General features: G+C 35.1%; 1 protein-coding gene across 2 annotated transcripts in view; it reads left to right on the top strand.

Annotated features, from left to right (window-relative positions):
* Window positions 1–26,903, top strand: part of Rprd1a (regulation of nuclear pre-mRNA domain containing 1A) — a 57,300-nt gene that overhangs the window by 24,687 nt on the left and 5,710 nt on the right. Inside the window, exons 3-7 of one of the 2 annotated variants that reach the window (XM_013358749.4) lie at window positions 1,136–1,242; window positions 1,507–1,604; window positions 5,588–5,714; window positions 5,821–5,996; window positions 7,275–7,357. In XM_013358749.4, the coding sequence (XP_013214203.1) occupies window positions 1,136–1,242; window positions 1,507–1,604; window positions 5,588–5,714; window positions 5,821–5,996; window positions 7,275–7,301 (535 nt within the window). In that variant the 3' untranslated portion in view covers window positions 7,302–7,357. Of the gene's footprint in view, window positions 1–1,135; window positions 1,243–1,506; window positions 1,605–5,587; window positions 5,715–5,820; window positions 5,997–7,274; window positions 7,358–26,903 lie in introns of those variants that run through there. The other variant, XM_005325568.5, reaches the window with a different exon arrangement.

Here is a 26,903-nt window from a genome sequence, read left to right on the forward strand (position 1 = left end):
TATATTGCCTCTCCCTAGAGTTTAATAAAATCTTTATTAACTGCCTACTATGTGCTAGGCCCCAAAAGATAGTAGCTACATGGATAAGTGAATATAAATGAATATTTGTTATAATGCCAGATGACAAATGCTTTAAAGAGACATAAAGCAGGAAAAAAGAAATAGAGAGTATGAGGGTATCCAGTCATAGTATAAGATAATTTGGAGAGATGGCTATTTGAACAGAGACTAAAAAGAGGGTGAAACAAGCCATTTGTCTAGAAGGAAAGGATTCTAGGCAGAGAGAATACTTGGCAGAAATAGACAACTATGTGCTGGGCATGTTTGAGGATCAGCAAGGAGATTTGTATGGGAGAAATAAGTATTGGGGAATGTGGACTATGAGGTTGTCAGGAAGCTGTAGGCCTTGTGGCCCAGTGCAAGAATTTTGATTTTATTCTTGGCATGGTTGGTTGTACTTACAGGATTGAGAACAGTATTATCTGATTTAAATTTTGTAGAGTGAAGGAGTACAGGCTGGGAGATTAGTGAGAATGTTCCAGAAATTCAGGCAAGAGATAATAGGGGCTCAGTCTGTGATAGTCGTGATGAAGGATTACTTCTAAATGGGTAGAAGTAATCTATTTCTCGTTTCTCTCTACATTCAGTCTTCATATCTCAGACTAGATATCATTTCCTCAAATACTATTCCTTGTCTCTCTTAAATTGGGCAAGATCTCTTTGCTGTCTTTAGTGTCTTGTTCTCTCCATAACACCTATAAATAATAGCTACTCTAAAGCTCCATTTGATCTTCATGCCAAAGGTAGTTCCTTGCTCAAAAATTATTTGGTGAGTAAATTAAAGACACCTATTAAATATCTCCCGTAGCCTCCCATTCAGCTCTCTTTAGGTTCAGACATCTTCTTTGTAAACTCATAGGAGCTAGTCCTAAAACTTGTTTAGTTTTTGTAATTTTTTCCGTAAGCAATATGTCTTAACTGCAATTCATTCTGAATTGCTGGCCACATAGGATTTTCAGTAAACATCTAGATAGTTTTTTCAAGAGTTGAATATTTGATTGTATTAAAAATCATCATTGTGTTTTCCATTGCAGTATGTATTATTGTTCGTATTTTAAATTTTTTTTTTCTTTAGTGAAACTGATGAAAGTTGTAAGAAGCACCTTGGAAGAGTGTTATCTATTTGGGAAGAAAGATCTGTATATGAAAATGATGTATTAGAACAACTTAAGCAAGCTCTGTGTGAGTATATAATCTTTTTTTTTTTTTTAAGAGAGTGAGAGAAAGAGTGAGAGAGAGAATTTTTTTAATATTTATTTTTTAGTTTTTGGCGGACACAACATCTTTGTTTGTATGTGGTGCTGAGGATCGAACCCTGGCCGCACGCATGCCAGGCGAGCGCACTACCGCTTGAGCCACATCCCCAGCCCTGTAATCTTAATCTCTTATCATTATCTCTTCATTAAAATATTCTTTTATTAAAATTTAAATATTTTTTCAATATAGATGGTGATAAGAAGCCTAGGAAGAGAACTTATGAACAAATAAAGGTGGATGAAAATGAAAATTGTTCCTCTCTAGGATCTCCAAGTGAACCACCACAGGTAAAAAATTTTCACCGATAAGAATTATATTTTACTTTGCGTGATTACCAAGCCTTATTATTTCATTGTTTTTGGGTACAAGAAAGAAACTACACGAATATCTTTTCTTTTCTTTTTTTTTTTTTAATATTTTTAGTTGTAGATGGACACAATACCTTTATTTTGTTTATTTATGTGGTGCTGGGGATCGAACCCAGTATCTCACGCATGCTAGGCAAGTGCTTTACCACTGAGCCACAACCCCAGCCCAAATATCTTTTATTTTCTGCTTAACAAATTGCTTATGTTTGTAGGATGTTGTATATTGTATATTTTTTATAGAAATAATATTTTGCATAGAAATATTTCTTTTTCTTCTGATAAATTCTTTTTTTTTTAATTTAAGAGGATTTCTAGTTGCTAAGTATGATTAGATACAGTGAGATATCCACCATTTAAAGAGTTTATTTTACAATGAAACATTATGTGATAAGCATATTTTGTTGTAGGATTCAAATACTATTAAGAATTGCATTCTTAGATTAAAAAAAAGAGAATTGCATTCTTAGAGATGGACACTGCTCTTGTTTTTCTTTCAAATATGTAAAACTCTTTTGAAAGATAAGAGTGTTAGAATGGGGCTGGGGATGTGGCTCAAGTGGTAGCATGCTCGCCTGGCATGCGCAGGGTGCTGGGTTTGATCCTCAGCACCACATAAAAATAAAATAAAGATGTTGTGTCCACCGAAAACTAAAAAGTAAATATTAAAAAAAAAAAGACTGTTAGAGTGGTAAGTATGTATTCATTCACTAAAACTATATATCACAATGTAAGTCTATGGAGAAGTAAGATAAATTCAAATCATTTACCCTAAGTCCTCCCAGGATGGTACAACATAGCACTTCTTAACCATTAGATGAATTTTAGAAAGACATTTTGAACTTAAATGTGGGCATTGAGTCTTTAAATTTCCTTCTTCTGTTTGAAATATGTATGAAGGATAGATAAAATTTCAAAAGACAAAATGAAGACAGCCTTAAAACAAGGTAAATAGCTTTTTAAAAAAATATTTTTTAATTGTAGTTGGACACAATATCTTTATTTATTTATTTTTATATGGTTTTGGGGATCAAACCCAGGGCCTTGCCCATGCTAGGCAAGCGCTCTACCCCTGAGCCACAACCCCAGCCCAAGATAAATAGCTTTAAGGGCTAGAAATAATACAGAAGTACAACTCATTGTGTGAGCCAGAGGCTGTTTTCTCCTGAGCTCATTTCATTCTCCTCTGATAGACATGAGGTGTCAAGAATTGGTATCCTGTAGGGTAACAAGAACTGTCAATACTTTATGGAAGTTAGAGGATTGAACCCAAACTTACTGTATGAAAACTGGAAGCTGGGAAGGGCTTTTTCCCTCATGAAAGGAGCTTGAAAGAAAGATAAAAATGATTGCCTAGGAGCTGGGGTTGTGGCTCAGCAGTAGAGCGCTTGAGCACCTAGCACATGTGAGGTTCTGGGTTCCCTACTCAGCACCACATAAAAATAAATAAAATAAAGATATTGTGTCTAGTCACAACTAAAAAACAATTTTTTTTTTTTTTTTAGAAATGATTGCCTAGGACTATGGATTAATATCAGTCTTGGAATTAAGGAGGAAGAAAAATCAGACCAAGGCTCTCGATCAGGATCAGAGCCAAGCTACCTCTTGGTTCAGTCAGGAATGAGGAATAATGAACTCCTCATGGTAATCATGAAACAGAACTGGAATAGAAAAGTAGTAAGAACATGACATTTGGACCAACCAAGCACTAAAAGTGCATCTTTCCCTATTTGCTCATAATTTATGACAGAAAATCATTTTTTAACATGCCCTTTAAAAAAATATATTTACTTTTTAATTATATGTGGGTACAATATCTTTATTTTTATGTGGTGCTGAGGATTGAACCCAGTGCCTCACACATGCTAGGTGAGCATTCTACCTCTGAGCCACAACTCTGGCTCCACATTCATTCTTCTTTTTTTTAGTTGTTGATAGATCTTTTATTTATTTATACGTGGTGCTAAGAATCGAACCCAGTGCCTCACACATCTCAGGTAGGTGTGCTATTGCTGAGCCAAAGCCCCAGCCTCCCCATTCATTCTTAATATTTTTATTTTCTGTGTGCTAAACCTCAGTGATAGCTTTTAAATTAGAATAGCTAATAAACATTAGTAACTTACTGTCAATGTCATTTTTTATTTTTATTTTTTCAAGTAAAGAGTCTTTCTATGTTGCTCAAACTGATCCTGAACTCCTAGGCTCAAGCAATCCTCCTTCCTCAGTCTCTTTGAGTAGCTGAGACTAAGTGTGATCCTGATAAAGACAGAATTAGGCGAGGCACTGTCGCACACGCCTGTAATCCCAATAGTTTGGGAGGCTGAGGTAGAAGGATTGCAAGTTCAAAGCCAGCCTCAGCAAAAGCGAGGTGCTAAGCAACTCAGTGAGACTCTGTCTCTAAATAAAATACAAAATAGAGCTGGGGATGTGGCTCAGTGGTTGAGTGCTCCTGAGTTCAATCCTCAGTACCAAAAAAAAAAGTAAAGGCAGTATTTTAAAAGTATATGTAATGTCTTAGTGTCTCTGAATCTAGTCTTAAAAACTAAAAAAGAAAAGATGGGATGGGGATAGAGACTAGTAAAAATAAAACTTAATTATTTTTCTTTGGAGTAAGTTATATTATGAATAGTAACTCCAATAACAAAGAATCACCCTTTCCTTCTATTTTTAACTAGTATGAAAATATTTTAATTGTCCTTTTCTCCTGATTATAATTGTATAAAAATAGTATTACTAAAGGTGATAAAATCATTTGTTTCTTGGCTAATCAGCATGGACATATTAGTCATTAGATGCATGGAATTTTTTTTAATACTTTAATAGTCTGATTAACAAACCATAGGATAGTTGAAGATATCATATTTGGGGCTGGGATTGTGGCTCAGAAGTAGAGTGCTCACGTAGCATGCATGAGGCACTGAGTTCGATCCTCAGCACCACATAAAAATAAAATAAAGATATGTATCCATCTATAACTAAAAAATAAATATTAAAAAAAATATCATATTTGAACATAATACCAAAACTACATTTCTTTTATGCTTTACTTACAGCATTTAGAAATAGAATTTGAGAAACTCTTCTATATTGTATTAGATTATTGGTGTCCCCCTTTCCCCAATAACCAATTTAATTTATTTATTTATTTAATTAATTTATTTATTTTTAAAGAGAGAGTGAGAGAGGGGAGAGAGAGAGAGAGAGAAAATTTTTAATATTTATTTTTCAGTTCTCGGCGGACACAACGTCTTTGTTGGTATGTGGTGCTGAGGATCGAACCCGGGTCGCACGCATACCAGGCGAGCGCGCTACCGCTTGAGCCACATCCCCAGCCCCAACCAATTTAATTTAAAATTCAGTAATTTTACAGTGCAATGATAATATAATGCATATATTATAATAAAACTTGTATTCTTTAGGCTGAAATTATAGCCTACTTTCCCATTTACCACTGAGATAGATATCTGCCATTTATATAAATCAGTCATTTACCTCATTTGTCTGATACTCATAAATATTTTTATACCATCTGCCTTCACTACTAGAATGTGAGCTCCTCAAGGTCATTTACATTTTCAGTAGCTTCTTAGTATATAAAAGAAATGGGATTGTCTGTGGAAGCAGTTTGTATTGGAAACTTTGTGTTAGTAGGTAACTCATAAGGATTAGAGATATGAAAAAAAGATTCAAGTCATTATTAATTTAAGCTTTGGGCTGGGGTTGTAGCTCAGCAGCACAGCACTCACCTAGCATGTGTGAGATGCTGGGTTCAATCCTCAGCACCACATAAAAATAAATTAAAAAAAAAAAGGTATTGTGTCCAACTACAACTAAAAAAAAAAAAAAAAACCAAAAACAAAATTAAGCTTTATTTATTTTGGTTCTGAAGTTATGCAACTTTTTAGACTCTAGATCTCGTTAGAGCCTTACAAGATCTAGAAAATGCAGCTTCAGGTGATGCAGCAGTTCATCAGAGGATAGCTTCTTTGCCTGTCGAAGTCCAAGAAGTATCCCTGCTAGATAAAATAACAGGTAAGAAAAAGATGTGATCCAGAACTTTTTTAGGAGGTGGGTTTGGGAACAACATATGTTATTGTTTCTGTTGTATAATAATTTTATTATCCTGTGCTTTTCTTAGATAAAGAATCTGGAGAAAGGCTTTCTAAAATGGTAGAGGATGCTTGTATGTTGCTGGCAGATTACAATGGCAGATTGGCGGCAGAAATAGATGATAGGAAGCAACTCACTCGAATGTTAGCAGATTTTCTTCGTTGTCAAAAAGAAGCCCTTGCAGAGAAAGAGCATAAATTGGAAGTGCGTAACTTTTTTCTTTTTAGTGCTTATTTGTTTCATTTACTTTGGGGTAGGAATTTTAACATATCTCAGTTCCTGCACACCATGCATTTTTGGGAAATAGACCTTTTTAGGCAGTGGCCCCAAGTAACTTCCTCAACATCAATGGATTTCCTTCTACTTTAACCAAATCAACCTGTTTAAGTAAACTTTGAAATTTAGAATTAGCAGGATTGCACTTGAAAAATTATTTTTGTGAAATTTCATTGCGGTAGTAGAAGTTTATCAACTTAAATCCTTATTTTCAAGCACAAAAACAATAGAAAAATAACAGTAGGCATGAAGCCTTATTTGCAATAAATTGGATTAGATTTGTTCAGTCTCTATTCTGAGCACATACAGTCTTTCAGCTATACCATACAGTCTTCAAATTAATCCATCTCTTTGAGGCCAAGAATTCAAGACCAGACTGGGCAACATGAGCTGTTTCAAATTTTAAAAAGAAATTACCTCTTTTTTCCACCTCTGATTCTGATGCTTAACATATTCACACCCTTTTGGCCCGCAAACACTGTTAGTTAGAAAGTTATTGCTCTTTTAAGTAGTGATTGGTACTGTTGATGAGAAGATTTGGGGTGCAGGAGGTGATAAAAAGAAATATTTTCATATTTCCTTTGAGGCATTGTCAGGGGTAGATGAGCTAGATTTAGTTTAATTTAAATCCTCCAGTTGACTAGTTGTTAAATTATTTACTGATCTACCAGTTTCTTATGCTAATATGTAAGAGAATTTCTAATTTGTTTGAGTCCCCTTATTTGCAGGTAATTTACTGTAAATTTATAGGTACGGCATGATACTGCCTCTGTTAGGTTGCTTTTACTTATTTTAATTTATTTCTTAGTTCAGCAATCTCTAATTGGGCCCAAAAGGTGCTTAGACTGGCTTGCCATTTGTTACCCATAAGAAAGCTACTTGATTGCTTCCACCCAAAACTCTTAGCTTTTAGTTTAGCACAGTCTTTTCAAATTTGCTCCTCTTCTGTTCACATAAAACACAGTGGATTATTAGCACTATGATTTGCCCTTGAAAAAGTTGCTCACTTCTACATGGAAAGGAAAAGATGAAATTTTGAAAATGATGAATTTGATAATTGTCAGTCTTTGATTTGTGATAGAAATTCAATTTTAAATATATTGTTACTTGTTTTATTGTCTGCAGAATTAAGGGTAAGTAATATACAGTTTTTATCGTTAGTCTTTTGGTAACATTTCTTTAACTTCTATTGAGCTTCTGTTGCAGATATTGGACATGGGCGTTATCTTCTAATGATGTCTTCACCATTAGCGTATTCTTCCTGCTAAAAATAAATATCAAACTCCAAAGCTTGTATTGTCTCATGTTTTTGAAAATTGAAGGGAAGACAAAAACTTCGTTATTATTCTCCTTTGTACTGCTTTCTTACTTATGATGTTGGCCATTTATCACTGGTTTCAAAAATGGAATTTATGCAGTTGCTTGGGAGGCTGAGGAAGGAGGATCATAAGTTCAAGCCAGCCTCAGCAATTTAGCAAGACCCTAAAATCTTAACAAAGACCCTTCTCTAAATAAAATATGAAAAAGGGCTGGGATATGTAGTTCAGTGGTTAAGCATCCCTGGGCTCAATGCATGGTACCAAATAAATAAATAATGAAATTTATGTCTTAAAGTGTAGAAAATATGGCAAATACCACCTCCCCCAACAACTCACTCTTTGCCCAATTCATTCCAGCCAGATTGCATAGTTAATAGTCATAGATGGTGAGACTGATAATAACAGCAATAACATTTACCATGTGTTAGGCATACTGTTCTAGCCATTTAACATAGTCAGCTCATTTACTCCTATGTAGCAGGATAGAATATTATCCACAATTCATAAACATGGAACTGAGGTAGAAGGAGATAAAGTAGCTTACTCACTGTCACAGAAAGTAAATTGTTAGGACCCAGGGACTCTGTCTCAGGAGTCATTGTACTTAATCAAAAAGAAATTTTTTACTTCCTATTTTGCTGCAGTGTAAGACTACAACAAAAGCTAAAGCCCTATTTTTCTAACTCTGATTCCATTCTCCTCAGGTAATAACTGTCATGAAAGAAAGCGATGTAGGAATTTTTGTTATTTGGCATGACTGGATTTTATTGTATTATAAAGAAACTAGCTCAATTATGTTCAACTTCGTTTTTACAAGTAGAGAAATGAACTTTCTTACATAAACTTGGAATTAGTTCAGCAGAACTTTTTGTAAATCATAATTTAGAAATTAGGGATTCTGTTGTTAGGAGACCTGAAAATGATTTGAGGTAATTTAGACATTCTTTGTACTAAGCAGTTGACATTGCTTTGAAGTTGAGACAGAGGTGAAGATTTATATTTTTCCTATCAGCTGTGATACCACAGAGTTGACAGTTCTCATGCACGTGTGAACATGAAGTGCAATTGACTGGGTGTCATTATTTTCTCTTTTTTTTTTTGAAAAAGGTACATAAATTTGAAAGTATCCATTTATGAATTGGCTATTTAATATTTCTTAAGGAAGTCACTATTAAAGCATTTGTAATGAATGAAAATACTTGGAAATTTAAACATTTTTTGGAAATCAGTAGTCATGATTTTTGAAACTTTTTACTTTGGTAAAAAATAAAAAGTAAGTAGATAACTGTTAGAATGGACCCAATAAATTTCATTTATATTTATAAGATCTTTTTCATGGACTGCTATATGGTAACTTAAAAAAATTTTTTTTGTAGTTATAAGTAGACAGCATACATTTATTTTATTTGTTCATTTTTATGTGGTGCTGAACCTAGTGTTTCGCATGTTCTAGGCAAGCGCTGTGCCACTAAGCCAAAACCCCTGCCCCTCATGGATTGCTATATAAATCATTTCACCATTGAAAGTGTTACATAAAATAATTTAACTTGTTATGGAAGAAAATATCTGCACAGTACTCATTGCACGAATATTATTTAAGCTTGCCCCTTTTCCAATGATGTAAGATTGCCCCCAAGTTATTTTCATTTATTATTATACTGTTTTGTGTATTGTAGGTAGGACAGCAGAAAACATACTAGTAATACAGGTTTACATAACTGTATATATGCAGGACTCATTCTCAGTAGAGTACTGTACAGGTGGGTCAAAGGGAATGTGTGTATGCATGTACGCGTGTTCTCGTGCACTCACACACAGTGCTAGGGATCAAACTCAGGGTCTCATGCGTGCTAAGCAGGTGCTCTACCACTGAGCAAAACCAGGTTCTGTCTCTTTAAATTTGTCATATAAGTGTATAAACTTACAGTATGGGTGCATTTTTTCCTACAAAATCTTACTCACTGAGTGATAACTTTCTATTTTTGTTAAATGCCACTGTCATACTTAATTCTTATGTATACCTACATTTAGTAATGTAGTTCCTTTTCTACTTGCACAGATTTTGATATTTATTTCTAATATTCATGTTTATAATTTTGACTAATTTCTCTTTATTCACTGTTTTGCCTTCATACTTAATATTTTAAGAGATCACATTTTTGGTTATTTATCACATGATATGTTATTCAAAAATAGTGTGGTAAGGATATGGAGAACTGATAATGAAGTAATTTTAGAAATAATATTATAAGTAAGATGGAGCTATGGATTTTTTTTTTTTTTAGAGAGAGTGAGAGAGGGGAGAGAGAGAGAGAGAGAGAGAATTTTTAATATTTATTTTTTTAGTTCTCGGCGGACACAACATCTTTGTTGGTATGTGGTGCTGAGGATCGAACCCGGGTCGCACGCATGCCAGGCGAGCGCGCTACCAATTGAGCCACATCCCCAGCCCTGGATTTTTTTTTTTTTTAAAGAGAGAGAGAGAAGAGAGAGAGAGAGAATTTTTTTAATGTTTTTTTTATTGTTTAGTTCTCGGCGGACACAACATCTTTGTTGGTATGTGGTGCTGAGGATCGAACCCGGGCCGCACGCATGTCAGGCGAGCGCGCTACCGCTTGAGCCACATCCCCAGCCCGCTGGAGTTTTTAAAAGAAAGAAATGTTACTAATTTTTTTTCTTGGAATATTTATTTATTTTTTATTTTTATTTATTTATTTTTTATTGGTTGTTCAAAACCTTACAAAGCTCTTGACATATCATATTTCATGCATTAGCTTCAAGTGAGTTATGAACTCCCATTTTTACCCCAAATACAGGTTGCAGAATCACATTGGTTACACATCCACATTTTTACATAATGCCATACTAGTAACTGTTGTATTCTGCTACCTTTCCTATCCTCTACTATCTCCCCTCCACTCCCCTCCCATCTTCTCTTTCTATCCCATGAAATGTTACTAATTTCTGAATAAATATTTTTGAAATCTTTCTAAAATTTTTCAAGATTTATACAGGTATTTCAGGAACTCTAATCTTTAGCCATTTTTATTGACTGGCAAGTAATCTATTTTAATTATAGGGGAAAAGGCTATATGAGCAAAAAGACAGCCTTAGATATTGGCTCTATTTATTTTATATCCCTTTCATATAATATGTGCTTTTTTTTACCATGTCATTGTTTTCTTTTTAATGTATAGATATATGACAGTTTACTTAATTACTCTTTTTCTTTTTTGTGATTCTATTGCTTTGGTATTATAAACAGCATTTCAGGGAACATCTCTTTAATTAACTTGCTTGCCCATGTAGGATTATTTCTTGTGATAAATCTCTAAAATTACTGATTCATGTTAAAGACTTGATATTTGTTACTAATCTGATTTTCAGTAAGATTGTAGTTGGTTTTATTATCTATAGTTCTTCTTTCCTAGGCCATTCATTTTCTCTAGAGAGAAGTGCCTCAGGTACATGACAGAGGGCATCTATTTTCTGAATAGTATTTTACCTCTTAACTTCTGTGAGTTGAGTCCCTGAATGCAGATCTTTTGCTCAGTTTCTTGTCTCTCATCTTTTAGTTCTGTGGGATAAAGGTTTTAACAGATTTACGTAAAGAGTTTCAGTTGGTCCTTTCTAAACATACATAGCTAGGATAAAGTTTAACTTACAAATTAGGCACAGTAGTGGATTAACAATAATAAAACAATAATTATAACAATATATAGTAATAGTGTTATGTGAATTGCTTTCTTTCCCTTTCAAAATATCTTAATTCCTGAGCTGGGGATATAGCTCAGTTGGTAGAGTGCTTGCTTTCATGCACAAAGCCTTGATTGGGTTCAATCCCCAGCACCACAAAAAATTAATAAATAAAAATATTAATTCCTCACTATGTGATAGTACTGTTGTTGGAACACGGTGACCTAAGGTAACTAAACCACAGAAAGCACAAATTTAGCTGTGAATAAAGGAACTACTGTACTTTTAGGAAAAAAAAAAAGTGTGCTGTGTGTTCAAGGAAGTATCTAGAATGTCTGGTGAGCATTTTGAAAGGAGTAAATAGATATTTTGAAATGCTAAAATCATGTTACTATTTTATCCCCATTTTCCCCTTCAAAAAGAGAGTAACACATTAACATTATACAGAAATGAGCAATAAGTGAACAGTCCTCAATAATATTTAAGTGCTGAATTTGTACAAACAGTGCCACTCACTGGAAGAACTGGAGCTGTAAATGAAATCTGAATCCTTAAGCCAGAATTCTTTCTTTTACATTGTAGTATATAAGAGAGTGGAATTTAAGCTGTAATTGCCCTCTGTGCCTGCTCACTTTCATTGAATGGAAATGTTTAATAATACCTTTATATGCCAGACAGTAAACCCCTGAACCATAGAAGGCAATAGCAGTGAAATGTTGTAGTTTTTTTAATTAGAAGAATAATATGTGTTTATCAAAGTTTACCCTTTGGTAAGGATGCATATACTACCTCAATCTTTGACAACATTTAGAGGAATAGAATTATAATATACATGACTATTTTGCAGGTTTTTTTCATATTTACTGTGAATATTTTCACACAGTTATCAGTCTAGTTTTTTTTGTTTTCATAATGCTGAGGATTAACTCCAGGACTTTGTGAATGCTAGGCAAGCACTGTACCACTGAGCTAAATCCTAGCCCTAATATCGGTCTCATTTTAATGAGTTATATTCTGTTATATTCTGTTTTATAGAAATAGTATTTTTACCTGTTATTTAACATAACATTTGTTTTTCTTCCTCTTTCTTGCTGTTGAAAACATTGCTTTAAATCACATTTTGACATTTATATTACTTCCAGTTTCTTGCTATTGAAAAACACTGCTCTGGGCTGGGCATTGTGGCTCACACGTGTAATCCAAGTGGCTTAGGAGGCTGAGGCAGGAGGATGATGAGTTCAAAGCCAGCCTTAGCAAAAGCAAGGCACTAAGTAATTTAGTGAGTCCCTGTCTCTAAATGAAACACAAAATAGAGCTGTGGCTGTGGCTCAGTGTTTCAGTGTCCCTGAGTTCAACTCCAGCAACCTTTCCCACCCCTGCCCCCTCCCCCCCCAAAAAAAAAGAAAAGGAAAAACACTACTATAAATAACTTTCTAGCTAAGTTTTTGCTTATCTCTGGTAGTTTGAAAATAAATTCCTAGGGGGAAGAAACAAATGAAATTTAAAGCAATAAAGAGGTAAATGGTTTTTATGCTTGAGTCAGCTCTGAATTAAGAAACCAAAGTGACATCCTCCATAATGACAAGTGGATGTGGAAATAGAAACTCTTACATATTGTTTACATAAATTATTACATTTATGTGAATTTTCTTTTATTTAAATATTATAGTTTTTTCTTTATCCTATGTATTTAAAACTTTGACCAGCACATATCCAGGGTATTGGTTTTTCATTAATTTTGCTTGATATTTGATGTGCCCTTCCATTAGACCTAAGTTGCCTTTTATTTTTGCCACTTAATTGTTTTTATAATTTTTCATTAAATTCCTGGTATGTGTATTGAATGGCTTGAAGTTTTTACCCACATTTCTAATTTTTTATTTTTCCCCACTATTGTTTACTTCCTCAATATTTTATTTGTCATTATTAATGCTATTTTTGTTCTTATTTTTCCTTATAGCATGAAGTCTCTGCTTGTCTAATATTGTTAGTAGGGTTAGGAATAGAGATTATTTTGTCAGAATTTTGTAGGTCTCGGTTGAAGAAAGTTTTATTTTCACATTTACTTAACCTAGTTCACAGTATCTACTCAGGACTAGTAGAAAAGGTATCAAAAGTCAGGAAATCTTAGTGCCAGTGTTTGGTAAGTTTATAGAAACTGCCCACACCTGACTGGAACCATGCTAAATTTTATTCTTGCCAGTACACCAGCCAAAACTGTCAAATGCCTCTTCAGTCATAGTCACTGGCTCTTTCCCATGGTTCTGGGAGCCACACAGGGTCCAGATTGCTTTTTTTTTTTTTAAGAGGCTCACTAAATTGCTGACACTTATGATCTTCCTTCCTGAACCTTCTATTACAGGATTACAGGCATGCACCACCATGCCTTTCAAAGATTTCCTTTTAAAAATGACTCAGAGAGCTGGGCAAAGTGGCTCATGCATGTAATTCCAGCGATTTGGGAAGGACAGAAGAACTTCAAGTTCAAAGACAGCCTCAGCAACTTTTGAGACCCCATCGTAAAAAGATCTAGGAATCTAGCTCAGTAGTAAAGTCGCCCCCCCCAAAAAAAAAAATTCAAGGTGGAGAACAGTCAGCAAGTATAATTAATGTTTGTAATGACTGTAAAATATTTGTGCCTTCAGGGCTCGGCAAAGTCCACTGAAGTATTCAGACTTTTTAAGTGTAAGTGTAAAATACTATTTAAGTAGCTACTATCTATTTTCTGTAAACATGATTGTATGCTTCTTTGTTGGGGTGTTTCTTATGCTTTTGATTTCCTACCAGTGAGCTCAGTTTAAGAATTAAAGAATATTCAGAAATATATTTGATAGAAGCAGTATCCTCTGAATAAAGGTTTAAGGATAATTTCAGTAAGCCAAGTAAATCAATCATAGTCAAATATATAATGAATCTTTACATTTTTATTCTTTAAAGAATATTCAGATAAGTTTCAGAAAATAAATTTTATACTGTGATGGTTTATGGCATTTGTTTTTTCTGCATAGAAACAACTTTTTACTTTTAGGCGTGAGATTTTTGTGTCAGTGTAACATTGACATTTTTGCTTGTGTAACTTTTGGAACTATTTCAAAACCTTTTTAAGGGGGCTGGGATGTGGCTCAAGCGGTAGCGCGCTCGCCTAGCATGCGTGCGGCCCGGGTTCGATCCTCAGCAGCACCACATACCAACAAAGATGTTGTGTCCGCCGAGAATTAAGAAAAAAAAAATAAATGTTAAAATTCTCTCTCTCTCTCTGTCCCCCTCTCTCACTCTCTCTTTAAAAAAAAAAAAAAAATTAAAAAAAAAAACCTTTTTAAGCATCTGCCATTGTTAACTTAGAATTTCTAATTAGCATCTTATGTGATTAACTTTTAAAATATGTATCTTTAAAAAAAACATGTTGAGCCAGTATTTCAGCCTATACATTTTAAAATATTTATTTAAATATTTATTTATTTATAGGTGGGCACAATATCCTTATTTTATTTTTATGTGGTGCCAAGGCTCAAACCCAGTGCCTTTTATGTGCTAGGCGAACAATCTACCACTGAGCTCCAGCCCCGAATTTTTTTTTTTAAAACTTGACATCTATAAATTTTTTTTTTGGTGCTCTCACTTTGTTTCTTCTACAGATTTCTTGTGGATATATTCTAACTTATAAAAATGAAAATCATATTTTACATGATGAAGAGATAAGGCCAGGAACAGGGGCCTGTGGTTTGAAAGTTGCCTTGGTTGACTTTCGACTTTCTTAAATCAGTAAACACTTGGAGAAACCGTAAACCATTGAGCTTTGTGATGAAGAATGGGGACTCTGGAATAGGGTTGTCCGTTGTAATTCTGTTTCTCTACTTACTAACCCTGTGGCATTGGGCAAAGCATTTGATCTTTTTGTACATCAGTTACCTTGTCTGTAAAGTAGGGATAAAAATCATAAAATCATATCTACTTTAAGTGGTTGCTATAGAATTTGAACAAGTTAGGTGCTTAAATTTGTTCCCATATAGAGTAAGTATCTCAGAAGTTCTAGCTACAAACAAAAACCCTTGGGAGTTTTAAAATTTTTTTTAGCTAGTATATATTTATCATTTAATCAATAAAATTGTTGAAGTGATCCTCCTTCCTGTGCTTTCTGAATAGCTGGGACTACCTTCACACAGCTGGAATTCTCTCAATGTCAGATGTCTGTAATATTTTTCTTTTGCCTCAAAGAGAAATTATTTATTTTGCTGTTTACTGTCTTAGTATCTCAGTGGTTGCAACTGGGTTTCTGAGTACCTTTAAACATGTTCAATCATTTTCTGAGATACTGCCTTATCTGAGTCAAGCCTGCTTGTCTGCTGATTGTGGAATCTACCTCTTTTCAAAATTAGGTATAGTATTTGCTGTTAATCAATTTTGTGGTAGTTGTGATTTCTTGGAAGTAGTTGTTTAATATGTCCAGTTGGTAAAGTGTTTTCTATTCTTCTCCTCCAGTGTTTAAGAATGTAATTGATTAGGGCAGCAGGTCTGGATTCAATTAAAGGATGGTGTTCACCTTAACTTCCTTTTCTGATTCAGATGTTCACTGTCTTTTGTAAACAAAAGCAGATATTCTTGATTTTTTAAGATATTAGACTGAGTAGCAGCTTTTTTTCTCCTACAACAAATAGAAAATAAAATGTAAGAATATAATAAACATAAGATCTAGGATATTCTTTATTGTATTAAGTAAATAGTAAAGATGTATGTAAATGTATCTTGGCATTATGTTACATATCTATTGTATAAAATGTAAAGATAGGTGTAATGAAGAGAAATAAAATTAAAGAGAGTCAGATGAAATGGAGGGATAGGAGTGGTGAAATATAAAGAATTTAATAGAGTTAAAGGGCTGTCTGTGGTGCTCAAAAAGTAGCCACTAGCCACAATCTATTTAAGTTAATTAATATTAAATATGGGGCTGGGTTGTAGCTCAGTGGTAGAGCGCTTGCCTAGCACATGATAGGCACTGGGTTTAATTCTCAACACCACATATAAATAAAATAAAGGTCCATCAATAACTAAAAATTTTTTTAAAAAAATATTAAATGTGATATAAAATTCAGTTTCTCAGTAGAAGCAGCCACATTTCAGGTGATACTCAATAGCTACTTACGGCTTTTGACTACTAGTTTGGGTAGTGCTGATACAGAATCATTGATGAAGATCGTCATCCTTATTTAATATAAGTATAGATAAAGGATTAGATATATAAGAAATGATATTAAGTTTACAGTATATGAAATGTATAATGTCTCTGCTATAAGAAAGAGAAGGAATGCTATGGGCACCCCAGAGGAGTCAGTATGTCCTAGAAGATGGAACACTGACAGGATTGAATTGAAGGAAGAATTCACATCTTTGTGTGTACTGTTGTAAAGATGAGAGCATTCATAAAGATTCTTCATGCCACAAGTGAGGTACCTGGAACCAGGAGGTCAGAAGAGCGGAGTCACTGAGGACACTGTAGTGTAAATATTCAGAAGAGTTAACCTCGTGCAATCCTTTTCTAGTCAACTAGCAGTGGTGAGGAAACTGTATTGGACCTGGAACAGAAGGAATAGTGTTCCCTCTAGGTTGTTAAGGGCCAAGAACAGTGGGAGTCATTTGTATATGGAAAACTAGTTGTTGGGGTAGACCATGTAGTCTTGTAGACAAACTAACCAAGCAGTTTTGGTAACATAAAAGAGCAAACTTAAGGGAAAAAACTCTTGAGAAATGCTGATGAAATTTGAACTTAATATAGTAAGGTGATTCTCTACCTGGGTAAATACTGCTGTCTCAAAAATGTATATAAATAAATTCTATAAATTTCAATATATCAAAATCAGTGAAATACTGTGAGAGCTAATTTTTTTTCCTCCCCCGAGATTTTTATTTTTTTTTAGTTATAGATGGTCATAATACCTTTATTCATTTATTTATTGCATTGAGGATCATACCCAGTGCCTCACATGTGCTAGGAGAGTGCTCTACCGCTGAGCCACAACCTCCACTACCCAGAGAGTTCTTTTAATTACAGAATTCCTTACTATAGTTATTGGTGTTATAAGTCCCAAGTATTGAAGGTATAAAATTAGGAATATCATAGGTAAGTTGTAAAATGCAGTTTTAAAATAATGTGCCCTTTGAGCTAAATAATAATAAGATGTAATAGTCAGGAGAAACTGAGAATCAAAAGGCTTTGTTTTTAATGGATTGAACTGGAGATTTTGATGCTGATTTTAATTGTTATCTTGTTGTAATCTTTAAATCTGTCAAAAGATGTGTGACAATTGTCATCTCATTTTTTATGAGGTGTTAAAGATCCCATGAAATTTGAATCTATGAAATTCTCTTTGCATCTGGATAACTGAATTTTTGATGATGAGTCCCAATTCTGAAGCATAAAATTCTTATTTTCCTTTAGAATGTCAGAGTCAATTAGCTGAAATCCAGTGATCATCTGAGTGGACCAAATATTTGTCACTCAGCCTGTTTGATTTCTCTTCTTGTTTCTCAATACTATTATCAGCACTCACATTAATCTAAAGACTCAGGTGTATAAAATTGAAGTGCTGCCTATGGATTCATCTTGGGTTAATTTTGAAATGTTTGCTAGTGAAAATTTGAATTTGATATCACTAAAGCCATTTAGGATTATTGGCATATACTGTAGTAAAGTGAACTTTGGAAGTTAGAGATGCATTGGAGGTAATTCAGAACTGCTGAAAATATCACAATACTTTTGTAAATGATGAAAATTGTTAAAAGAGTTCCCTTTAATAGTAAATACAGGGTGAGGCAAGGGAACAAAAACCGAAAATAGAAAGATGAAGCAAGGACAAGAGGAAAACTGGGAAGAGGAAAGAATATGGATATGACTATATGTGCTTTCTTCATGCCTGGTATTGTGTCCCCTGTCCAGCAGCTGGTCTCACATATGCCAGATGATCACTTAGAATTTGACATCTCCAGGAAGGAGTACAGCATCAAGGTGTCTAGTACTAGGGAACTAGACTGCTATATTTACTTTGGTCTGTACTCCAACGTTGTTGCCTTTTTCTGACTAATCATTGCCTTTTCCCTTCATTTGAGCATGTGTACTCATACTGACAAATGAAAACCACTGCTTTTCATCAGGAATTGCAGTTGTACTTGAAGCTTCCAGTAGCTTATTAGAATTAAGATCCACACAATTCCTATAATGTTCCAGAAACGAGACCCTCTGTACACTCTGTGGGTGAAAAATCACCAGTGTCTGTATACCTAGTCTGAAACTCTGCTGTTGCACTTAAATACTACTGTAGGGGAGATAATTCTTTACAATTTAATCTTAATAATACTCAAAATTAACTGTGTGCCAAGGCACTGATCTAAGTGCTTTTCCTATTTTTATTGATATTGCAATAAAATAGGAAAGGAGGTAGGATTTATGAATTATTTATGATGAGAACACTGAAGCACAAAATTTAGTATTTTTCAAATTTCCCTTGAATATACTAAGTTCCTTATAATATTTTGATGTATTTCCTTTAGTCTTATGAAAACAAAAACCATGTTGGGGATGTGGCTCCATGGTAGAGGAGCTTTCCTAGCATGCACAAGACCCTAGGTTTGATTACTGAAATATATAAAGTAATAAATCATTATAAATACATTTTTTAAAAAGCATCAGTTGTAGCCATCTTCTATGCACAAAATTGTATCCTATTTGGATATCTATCTTGGCTGGTCTTTTGATATTATTGCTTACATCAAATTTGTTAATTGAAATGTGAACATCTTTTTTTAAAAATTTATTTTTTAGTTTTCGGTGGACACAACATCTTTATTTTATTTTTATGTGGTGCTGAGGATCGAACCCAGTGCCCCACGCATGCCAGGTGAGCATGCTACTGCTTGAGCCACATCCCCAGCCTTTATATGTGCAAGGCAGGCACTCTACCACTGAGCTACAGCCCCAGACCCAAATGTGAATATCTTAAGCAGTTTTATCACAAATTTAAGGAGAGCCTTTTGTTATTCAGACTAACATTTCTTCGAATTCTTGTCAGGCTTAACTGCCTAAAATAGAGGATTTTTTTTAAATTTAAATAATTACTGGGGAAACATCAGAAAGGCAGATTATAGAATAAGAGAACATGGAAGTGAGTTGTCAGCAGCTTTGGAAAGTGCACGTGGGCACAAATTTTCTTACATTTTGAGTTGATTAGGGTTGCCTCTGAAACTCATCCATGACTGACTGACTACCTACAATTAAGATGCATTATTATCGTTATAATTATTAGTCTAGCAGTACTAGGGATTGAACCTTGGGTCTTAGTCTGTCTACCACTGAGCAATATCCCCAGCCTTTTTATTTGAGATAGGGTCTTGCTAAGTTGCTGAGACTGGGATTCTTCTGCCTCAACCTCCTGAGTTTCCGGGATTAAAAGCGTGTGTCACTACAACTAGCACTAAGGTGTATTTATTGGTTAATGTTCTTGGTAGGTCCAACCATTGGCCCTTAACCATTGTAAATTCAACGAGAATCGTTGCCAAACACTGCATTTTCTCATCATCTCTGTTCCCTGCCTGAATATTTTCATTATAAATTCCTACATTTAGATTCTCCCAAGTTAACTGTCAGTATAGGACCCTGCTTAGCATCTCTTCATCAGAGAAAGCTCTGGTGATATGTAGGTGTTAGCATTGTGATGCAGCTAGTATAGTGTTAACTTACACTAATAAACTAAATGTTTAGAATGTGGAGAGTTCTCTTGCTTTGGAAGCAGATTAAATCACAACCATATGTCATTATTCAACCTGGATTCTACATTAACAAAATAAGTTAACTTGCCACAGTTAATACTGAGGCAGGGCCAGGGTGGCCAAGGAAATGCAAATAAAATACCTTGGAGAAAGTTGAGAGATCTAGGAAGATCAGAGTTGGGGCCATTTGAAATTTATGTGAATATCTGTCTTCAGATACTTCAAAAGCTATTTGAAAAGAGGAATTGAATGTACTGGTTTCAGTGGATTTGTTAAAAGTGACAAGACTGTTCTGCCAGTTGACACCAATGTGAAAGGACTATTTAATAAAGTAGTGAATTTCCATCTTTAGTATCTACATCTACAGCAAACCTTAAACAGCTCCACTCCTAGCCAGATTATCAAAAGCCTGACACCATAGACTTGGTTCACCTCCCTGTTACATGTTTGAGTTTCGATAAAAGCTAACAAGACATACTAAAAGGCAAAAAACAGTCTGAAGGGACAAAATGAGCATGAGAACCAGATCTGTGTGGCAAAATTTTGGAATTCTGAGGTCATGAATTTAAAATAATTGATTTAATGTTAAAGGTTCTGATGGAAAAAGCAGACATGAAAACAGATAGTTATGTAAGTAGAAAAGTGGAAATGCTCAGAAAAAATAAAAGGCAAATACTGGAAACATCACTAACAGATGAAAAGGGCCTGTGACAGTGGACTGGACTCTGTTAACGGAAAACAGTTGATAAACTGAGCATAGATAAGTGGAAACTTGCCAAATTGAAATGCAAAGTGGAAAAAGAATATGAAAATACAAAGTCCACAACAGAACATGCAAGAATTGAGGGTCAGTTTAGAAAAACGTGCTTAAAATGCCAGAAGGAAAGAATGGAGCAGAAGCATTTGAAGTATCAATGACTTAAGAATCTCCAGGGCCTGGGGTTGTAGCCCAGTGGTAGAGCACTTGGCTTTACATGTGTGAGGCACTGGGTTCGATCATCAGCACCACGTAAGATGAATAAATAAAGTATATATAAAAAAAAGAATTTCCAAAATTAATGATAGACACCAAACCACTCATCCTGGAAACTCATAACCTATTAAGACTATATTTAGGCAAGTCACATTCAAAGTACAGAAACCTAAAACTTAAAAAAATATAAGAACCAAGGGCCAAACAACTTATATATCTAAGAGGAACAAATAGAAGAATTACAGTAGACTTCTCAGCAAGCTGTGCAAGGAAGAAGAGCGTTGAAAGTGGTTTGAAGAATCCACCAACCTGAGTTCTGTATCTAATGTAATTATTCTTTGAAAGTTAGGAATAAAGTAGTTAGTTTGCTATTGCTAGTGGTGATGAAGAAGTGGTTGAATGACTAGAAGAAAAAATGAGGTCCATCCTTTCCCATTCGATGTTTAACTGTTAGCTCTGGAAGATGGTGATAGTGTGCAGCAAAAACGTTTCAGTGATTTTGAATAATGTTGCAAACCAGATTCCACTCTTGGAGCTTCACTCTGGATATTAGCATATTTGAGGATCTGAGCAGGACGGTAGCAAGGATAGCTGTTTTTTATTTTTGCTCCCAAACATGAGCCCCACCTCTGAATTTGGGCCTGCTTTTAAGACCATGTGGAACACTGTTCCATGGGACATCCAGTTTGAGAAACATCAGCTTAGGTGACATAACCCTGAGATCAGTGTGATTCTTTAGTAACTCTGCAATATAGATTAAGACAGGGAGACCTAAAGGTAACAATTAAGTCAACTTCCTCCTTTAAGTCTCAGTAATGAGGAAATGTTATATGCCACTTCGTAAAGTTGCATCTCTTGATTTTAAAGTTGCCTAGGTAATAGAGAAACAGCCAACTTTTTATGCTGCCTGTCAGCTCCTGGCTTATCCACGTCTCCACTGCCACTACTCTCAAGATCAGAAATGGTAATTGTTGCAAGGTATGGTGGTGTGCACCCCTGTAAACCTAGCAGCAGGTGAAGCTGAGACAGGAGGATCTCAAGTTCAATGCCAGTCTCAGCAACTTAGATCCTTTTTTAAAAAAAAAAAAAGCCTGGGAATGTAACTCAGTGGTGAAGTGCCTCTGGAACCCATTCCCAGTAGCCACCCCTCCAAAAATTTTTTTATCAGTGGGTTCATTTTTCCTGGAATGTGCACCACTGCTGATTGGGTTAGCCCTAGGCCCTCATCTTTTCCCCTGTTTGTTGTTGCTAGTATACTCATTTTTTAAAAATCTCAAGGCCCATATGCTGTTATTCATGAGACAATTACAACTCTCCTTCATTATTAGTGCCAGAGATGTTATAATGACAGATTTACCCATTCCCAAAATAATTCCAGAATATGAGAAGCAGGATAGTATAAAGTAGGAGGATCCTGAAGCCAGCCTGTCTATAGTTTTGAGCCCTTTTTCTTAATATTGACTTTGGGTGAAGATACCAGTGGTTTATTGTGATTCAACTTTGGCATCTGTAACACATGGTTAGTGTAATCTCTACCAAAGAAGATTAAATGGAGAGTGTAGAACAATGGTTGGCATTTAGAAAGCACATGGGAATGTAGTAGCTATAGTGTATTGTTTTTCAAAACTCAGTAGCCATTGAAGCATTGAGTTTCTTGCAGAAAACCTGATACATTATGTTTTTTCAACATTTTTGTTAACAATCTAGAAGGTTAATGAAATCTTGCAGTGTATGAATTGTTGAGAGAATGATAGTAAGTCCTGAAATAAAGTAAAGGAAGCAGTACAGTTTTGTAGATGACATTCAATTTCTAATAAGAGGTAATATTTTCCCACAATCCAGGAAGAAAAGGAAAATTTCATCCAGGAAGTTCTGGGTAACATGAAAATAAATGAGAATGTATTTGCTATATTATATTTTTAAAAATCATGAATTCCAATATTAGATGCAAAGTTTGGCCATGTTTCGCAAAGAGCAAACCATTGAGATCTTCATGTGCTTTGCACTCTGTCCCCTAGGGATGGTAACAGAATTGACTAATCTTTACAGTCTTGGAAACTCTCTTAGCCTTGTTTTGAAAAGTGGTGTGTGTGTGTGTGTGTGTGTGTGTGTGTGTGTGTGTGTGTGTGTCTGTCTGTCTGTCTGTCTGTCTTGATCAATACCCCAATTAACTTTTCCTGTCTAACCTAGCAAGGAAAATCAATCCCAAGGCAAGCAAAATGAAGCAAAAGTAAGGTTTGGTGGATTTTAAAAAATGAGAAAACTTTTTAATAGTTATGTCAAAGGCAGTGGCTTAAGGAAGACTTGTATGTTAACTTCTTTAAGAGAGGCAAAGGACATGATGAAATATATGAACAAAACCATGAAGAGGTCAACAGAACAGATAGAAGGAATCCGGATTGTGAAGATTACCATAATGCATAATGCATTCTGAAGATTATGTCTGAGTGGAAGATGATTAGTTTTACCTTTAACATCAATTTGTTCTTCTTAAGTCCAAGAACCCACTTATTTTAATTCTTCAAATATTTAGTTAAATCAAAAACAGAAGAATGATGAAATAAATTTTAAGTAGCCAGAACTGGAGGGATTAGAGATTTTCAGGAGAAATTACATTGATTGAATGTTTATTTAGATGCAACTTACGGAATTCTGTGGAAATAGTGTTATGTGGAGATAAATATATAACTGTCTCCATTTTTAAGAAATACTGTTGGGCAAAAAGTGTCTGGTCCCCAGTCATGTCCTCTGCCCCAGCAATGGGAACTTAACCCCAATGCAGTCTAACACTGAACTACCTCCCTAGCTTTCCCCCTACTTTCTCCTCGAGACCGTGTTTTGCTACATTGCTGAGTCTGGCCTTGAATTTGCAATCCTCCTGTCTCAGCTTCCTAAGTACCTGGGATTACATGTGTGTGCCACCCTAGGGATGGAAAATCTTTAATGATCATGATAGGATGTCAACTGTTTGCTGAAAAAAAATATATATATATATATCCTAGAACTTATATATATAAAATTTTTTTTTACACTGGGTATTGCCCAGCTTAATCATGTTGTTATAGTTGGATAGGGTGGATTTTACAAATAAAAAGTGAGAGAAAGAGAAGAGAGGGAAAGACTCTGACCTTTACCTAACTTGTTTTTCACAGTTTCCTGAAATCTTGGTGAAATACACATAGCTAGCTCACTAGAATCAGGATTCAGCTTTCTGATTTTGTGCATTTCTTTTTGTGCTGCAACAAATTATCTGCAGTAGTGGGTTTAAAATACAGTAAGCATATAGCTTGGAATTAGTCACAGCCTTTAATTGGATCCTAAAGATCCCCATGTGGATGCAATTGAAATTCTCCAGGTCTTTTAAAACAATTATATGTGAAAGAGAGGAGCAAAATTATTAGCATCTTTAAGAAAATGGCAGCATAGCTGGGTATACACCTGTTGATGCCATCCCAGAATTATATAGCACCTTATAATTTTAAAACTTTCATATTAATTTATTTAAGTCTCAACTCTGTAAAATATACCCCTATTTGTATAAAGAAAGCATCTAAGGGCTGGGATTGTGGCTCATTGGCAGAGCACTTGCCTTGTGAGTATGAGGCACTGGGTTTGATCCTCAGCACCACATGAAAATAAATAAATAAAATAAAGGTATTATGTCCATCTACAACTAAAGGGGGAAAAAAGTGCATCTAAGATGATTATAGGTAGTCCTTGCCCAAGTTTCTTTGGTAGTACACTAAGGAGGCAGTACTTCATTCAGATCTCCTGACTTGATGAGTATTGATATGGGTAGAGCGGCTGTTAACCCTCAGTTCTTTTGTGGATGCTGAAGGAAACAGATTTATATAAAGTACATTTCCCTCTAATGGATATGAAATGAAACTAGAAAATGGTAGCAGTTAAGTTCAGAAATAACTTGGACTAAAAAACAACAGAAACAAAAACATCAAGTAATAGCACATGATAGTTTGAGGCTAGAGTGGAAAAAGTTTCTGTGGTAGTGTTTAGTCTTCATGTAGGTCTTAGAAAATATGTAAGGTTTGTGTACTTGGTATATACTAAGTATTAGCTGTATAGAAGTTTTTCTAATGGTTCAGATTGCAAGCTACCTCTGACTGACTTGCAGTGCCAGCAAGGCAGATCAACACCTTCTAATTTACTAGTGTTGAAGTATGATGTCAATATAAATAAGGCTCCTGCCTTTGAGAAGATAAGGACAGCAGACAAACATTTGGCAATGCAGAGGTAGTTTTATTTGGGAGCCTGAAGTGAAGGTGGCAGAGATAGGGGAAGGACTTTTAGACAAAGTGGAAAAGTATACCAGAATTACAATATGTGAGTAAAAAATTAAAGAATGAAGAGACTTGGGTTTTTACCAATGGAGGTGAGCCTTGGTGTGAAACTGAAAACACTGACTTGAGGATTGTGAGAGACTACATGCTTTAGGGTAGTAGTGATGACATGGGCAAATATAGGGTAAATTGGTAAATGAAGGATAGATGTAGGCTTTGTTGACTGAGGAAGATTGCAGGGAGAAGTGGAGTGACTTGTTAGCAGTCAGAGTTGAGAAGAATGGGGTTTGGCAGTGTTTCCCATGCTGTAGTGTTGCCTGAGAACATTTAACACCAATGTTTAATACGTGGGTCAAAACCAAGATGGAAAACTGTGATTGAATAGATGTTAAAAAAGAAAAAAAATTTTTTTTTGAAAAGTGAGTTGACTTAGATAGAAAATCTTAAATAAGAGTGTAGGTGACTTATACAGACATTATCAAGGATGGCCCTTAACCCAATTTAAGTTTGGAAAATAGTGATTAAAAGTTGGGAAAAGTAAACTTGGTACAGTGACACATGCTTATAATCTTAGCAAATTGGGAGACTGAGACAGGAGGAACGAAAGTTCAAGGACACCCTCAGCAACTTAGACACTGTCTCAAAACAAAAGGGCTAGGGATGTAGCTCAGTGTAGAGCAGTTGCCTAATAATCACGAGGCCCTTGGTTCAGTCCCCAGTACTGAAAAAAAAAAAAAAAAAGAAAAAGTTGGGAAAAGTAGTATGACAAAGACTTCTGGGGTTCTAAAACGTCTGTATCATGTTCTAGATGTCAGCTACACTGGGACACACACACACACTCGTTGAAGTATATACTTAATAATACATACTTCATGGTACCAGGTATTGAAGTAGGGATGCTTAACCACTGAGCCACATCCCCAGCACACACCCTCACCCCCCTTTTATTTTTATTTATTTATTATTTTTTTTTTTGTAGAAGATGGACAGAATGCCTTTAATGTGGTGCTGAGGATCAAACCCATTACCTCACACATGCTAGGCAAGCACTCTGCCACTGAGCCACAGCCTCAGCCCACCCCCTTTTTATTTTGAGACAAGGTCTCACTGAATTGCTTGGGGCCTCACTAAGTTGCTTAGGCTGGCCTTGAACTTGGGATCCTCCTGCTTCAGCCTCTTGAGTCAGTGGAATTCTAGCCATGTGCCACTGTGCCTGGCCTTAGTTTTATTTATTTAGTTATTTTGACATTGTGTTTATATCTGAAATAATATTTATGTCCCCTCCCCTTGAAATGTTAGTTTTATGAAGACAGGAGACTTCACCTGTTTTGTTCAACAGTGTATCTTCACTGCTTAAAAATGCACCTGTTACTTGTCAGACCGCCATGGCAACACCTTGCGTTCTAAAACAACACCTGCATGGTTTTGTGATGGTTCTGGTCTAAGAGGAGTATTATAAAGTGTACATCAGAACCAAAGTAATACATATATATTATTGTAAGAATCATTGCCAGAGAAACGAGGCTGAACTCTCTGAATCTTTTTTTAGACCACCACTGAATCAGTTTAAAACTTTCAGGACTATTGCCTGATTAATACAGTCAGGTAATTGTTAGGTTTCATCTGAGGGACTGGGGCTGTAGCTCAGTGGTTGAATGCTGGCCCAGCATGTGTGAAGCCTTGGGATCAATCCTCAACAACACACAAATAAATAAAGGTATTATGTCCATCTACAACTAAAAATATAAAACATTTTTTAAAAGTTTTATTTGTCCTTCAAGCTAATATCCAA

This window comes from Ictidomys tridecemlineatus, chromosome 13 (genome assembly GCF_052094955.1).
Source record: "Ictidomys tridecemlineatus isolate mIctTri1 chromosome 13, mIctTri1.hap1, whole genome shotgun sequence".
In the NCBI taxonomy this organism is placed as follows: domain Eukaryota; kingdom Metazoa; phylum Chordata; class Mammalia; order Rodentia; family Sciuridae; genus Ictidomys; species Ictidomys tridecemlineatus.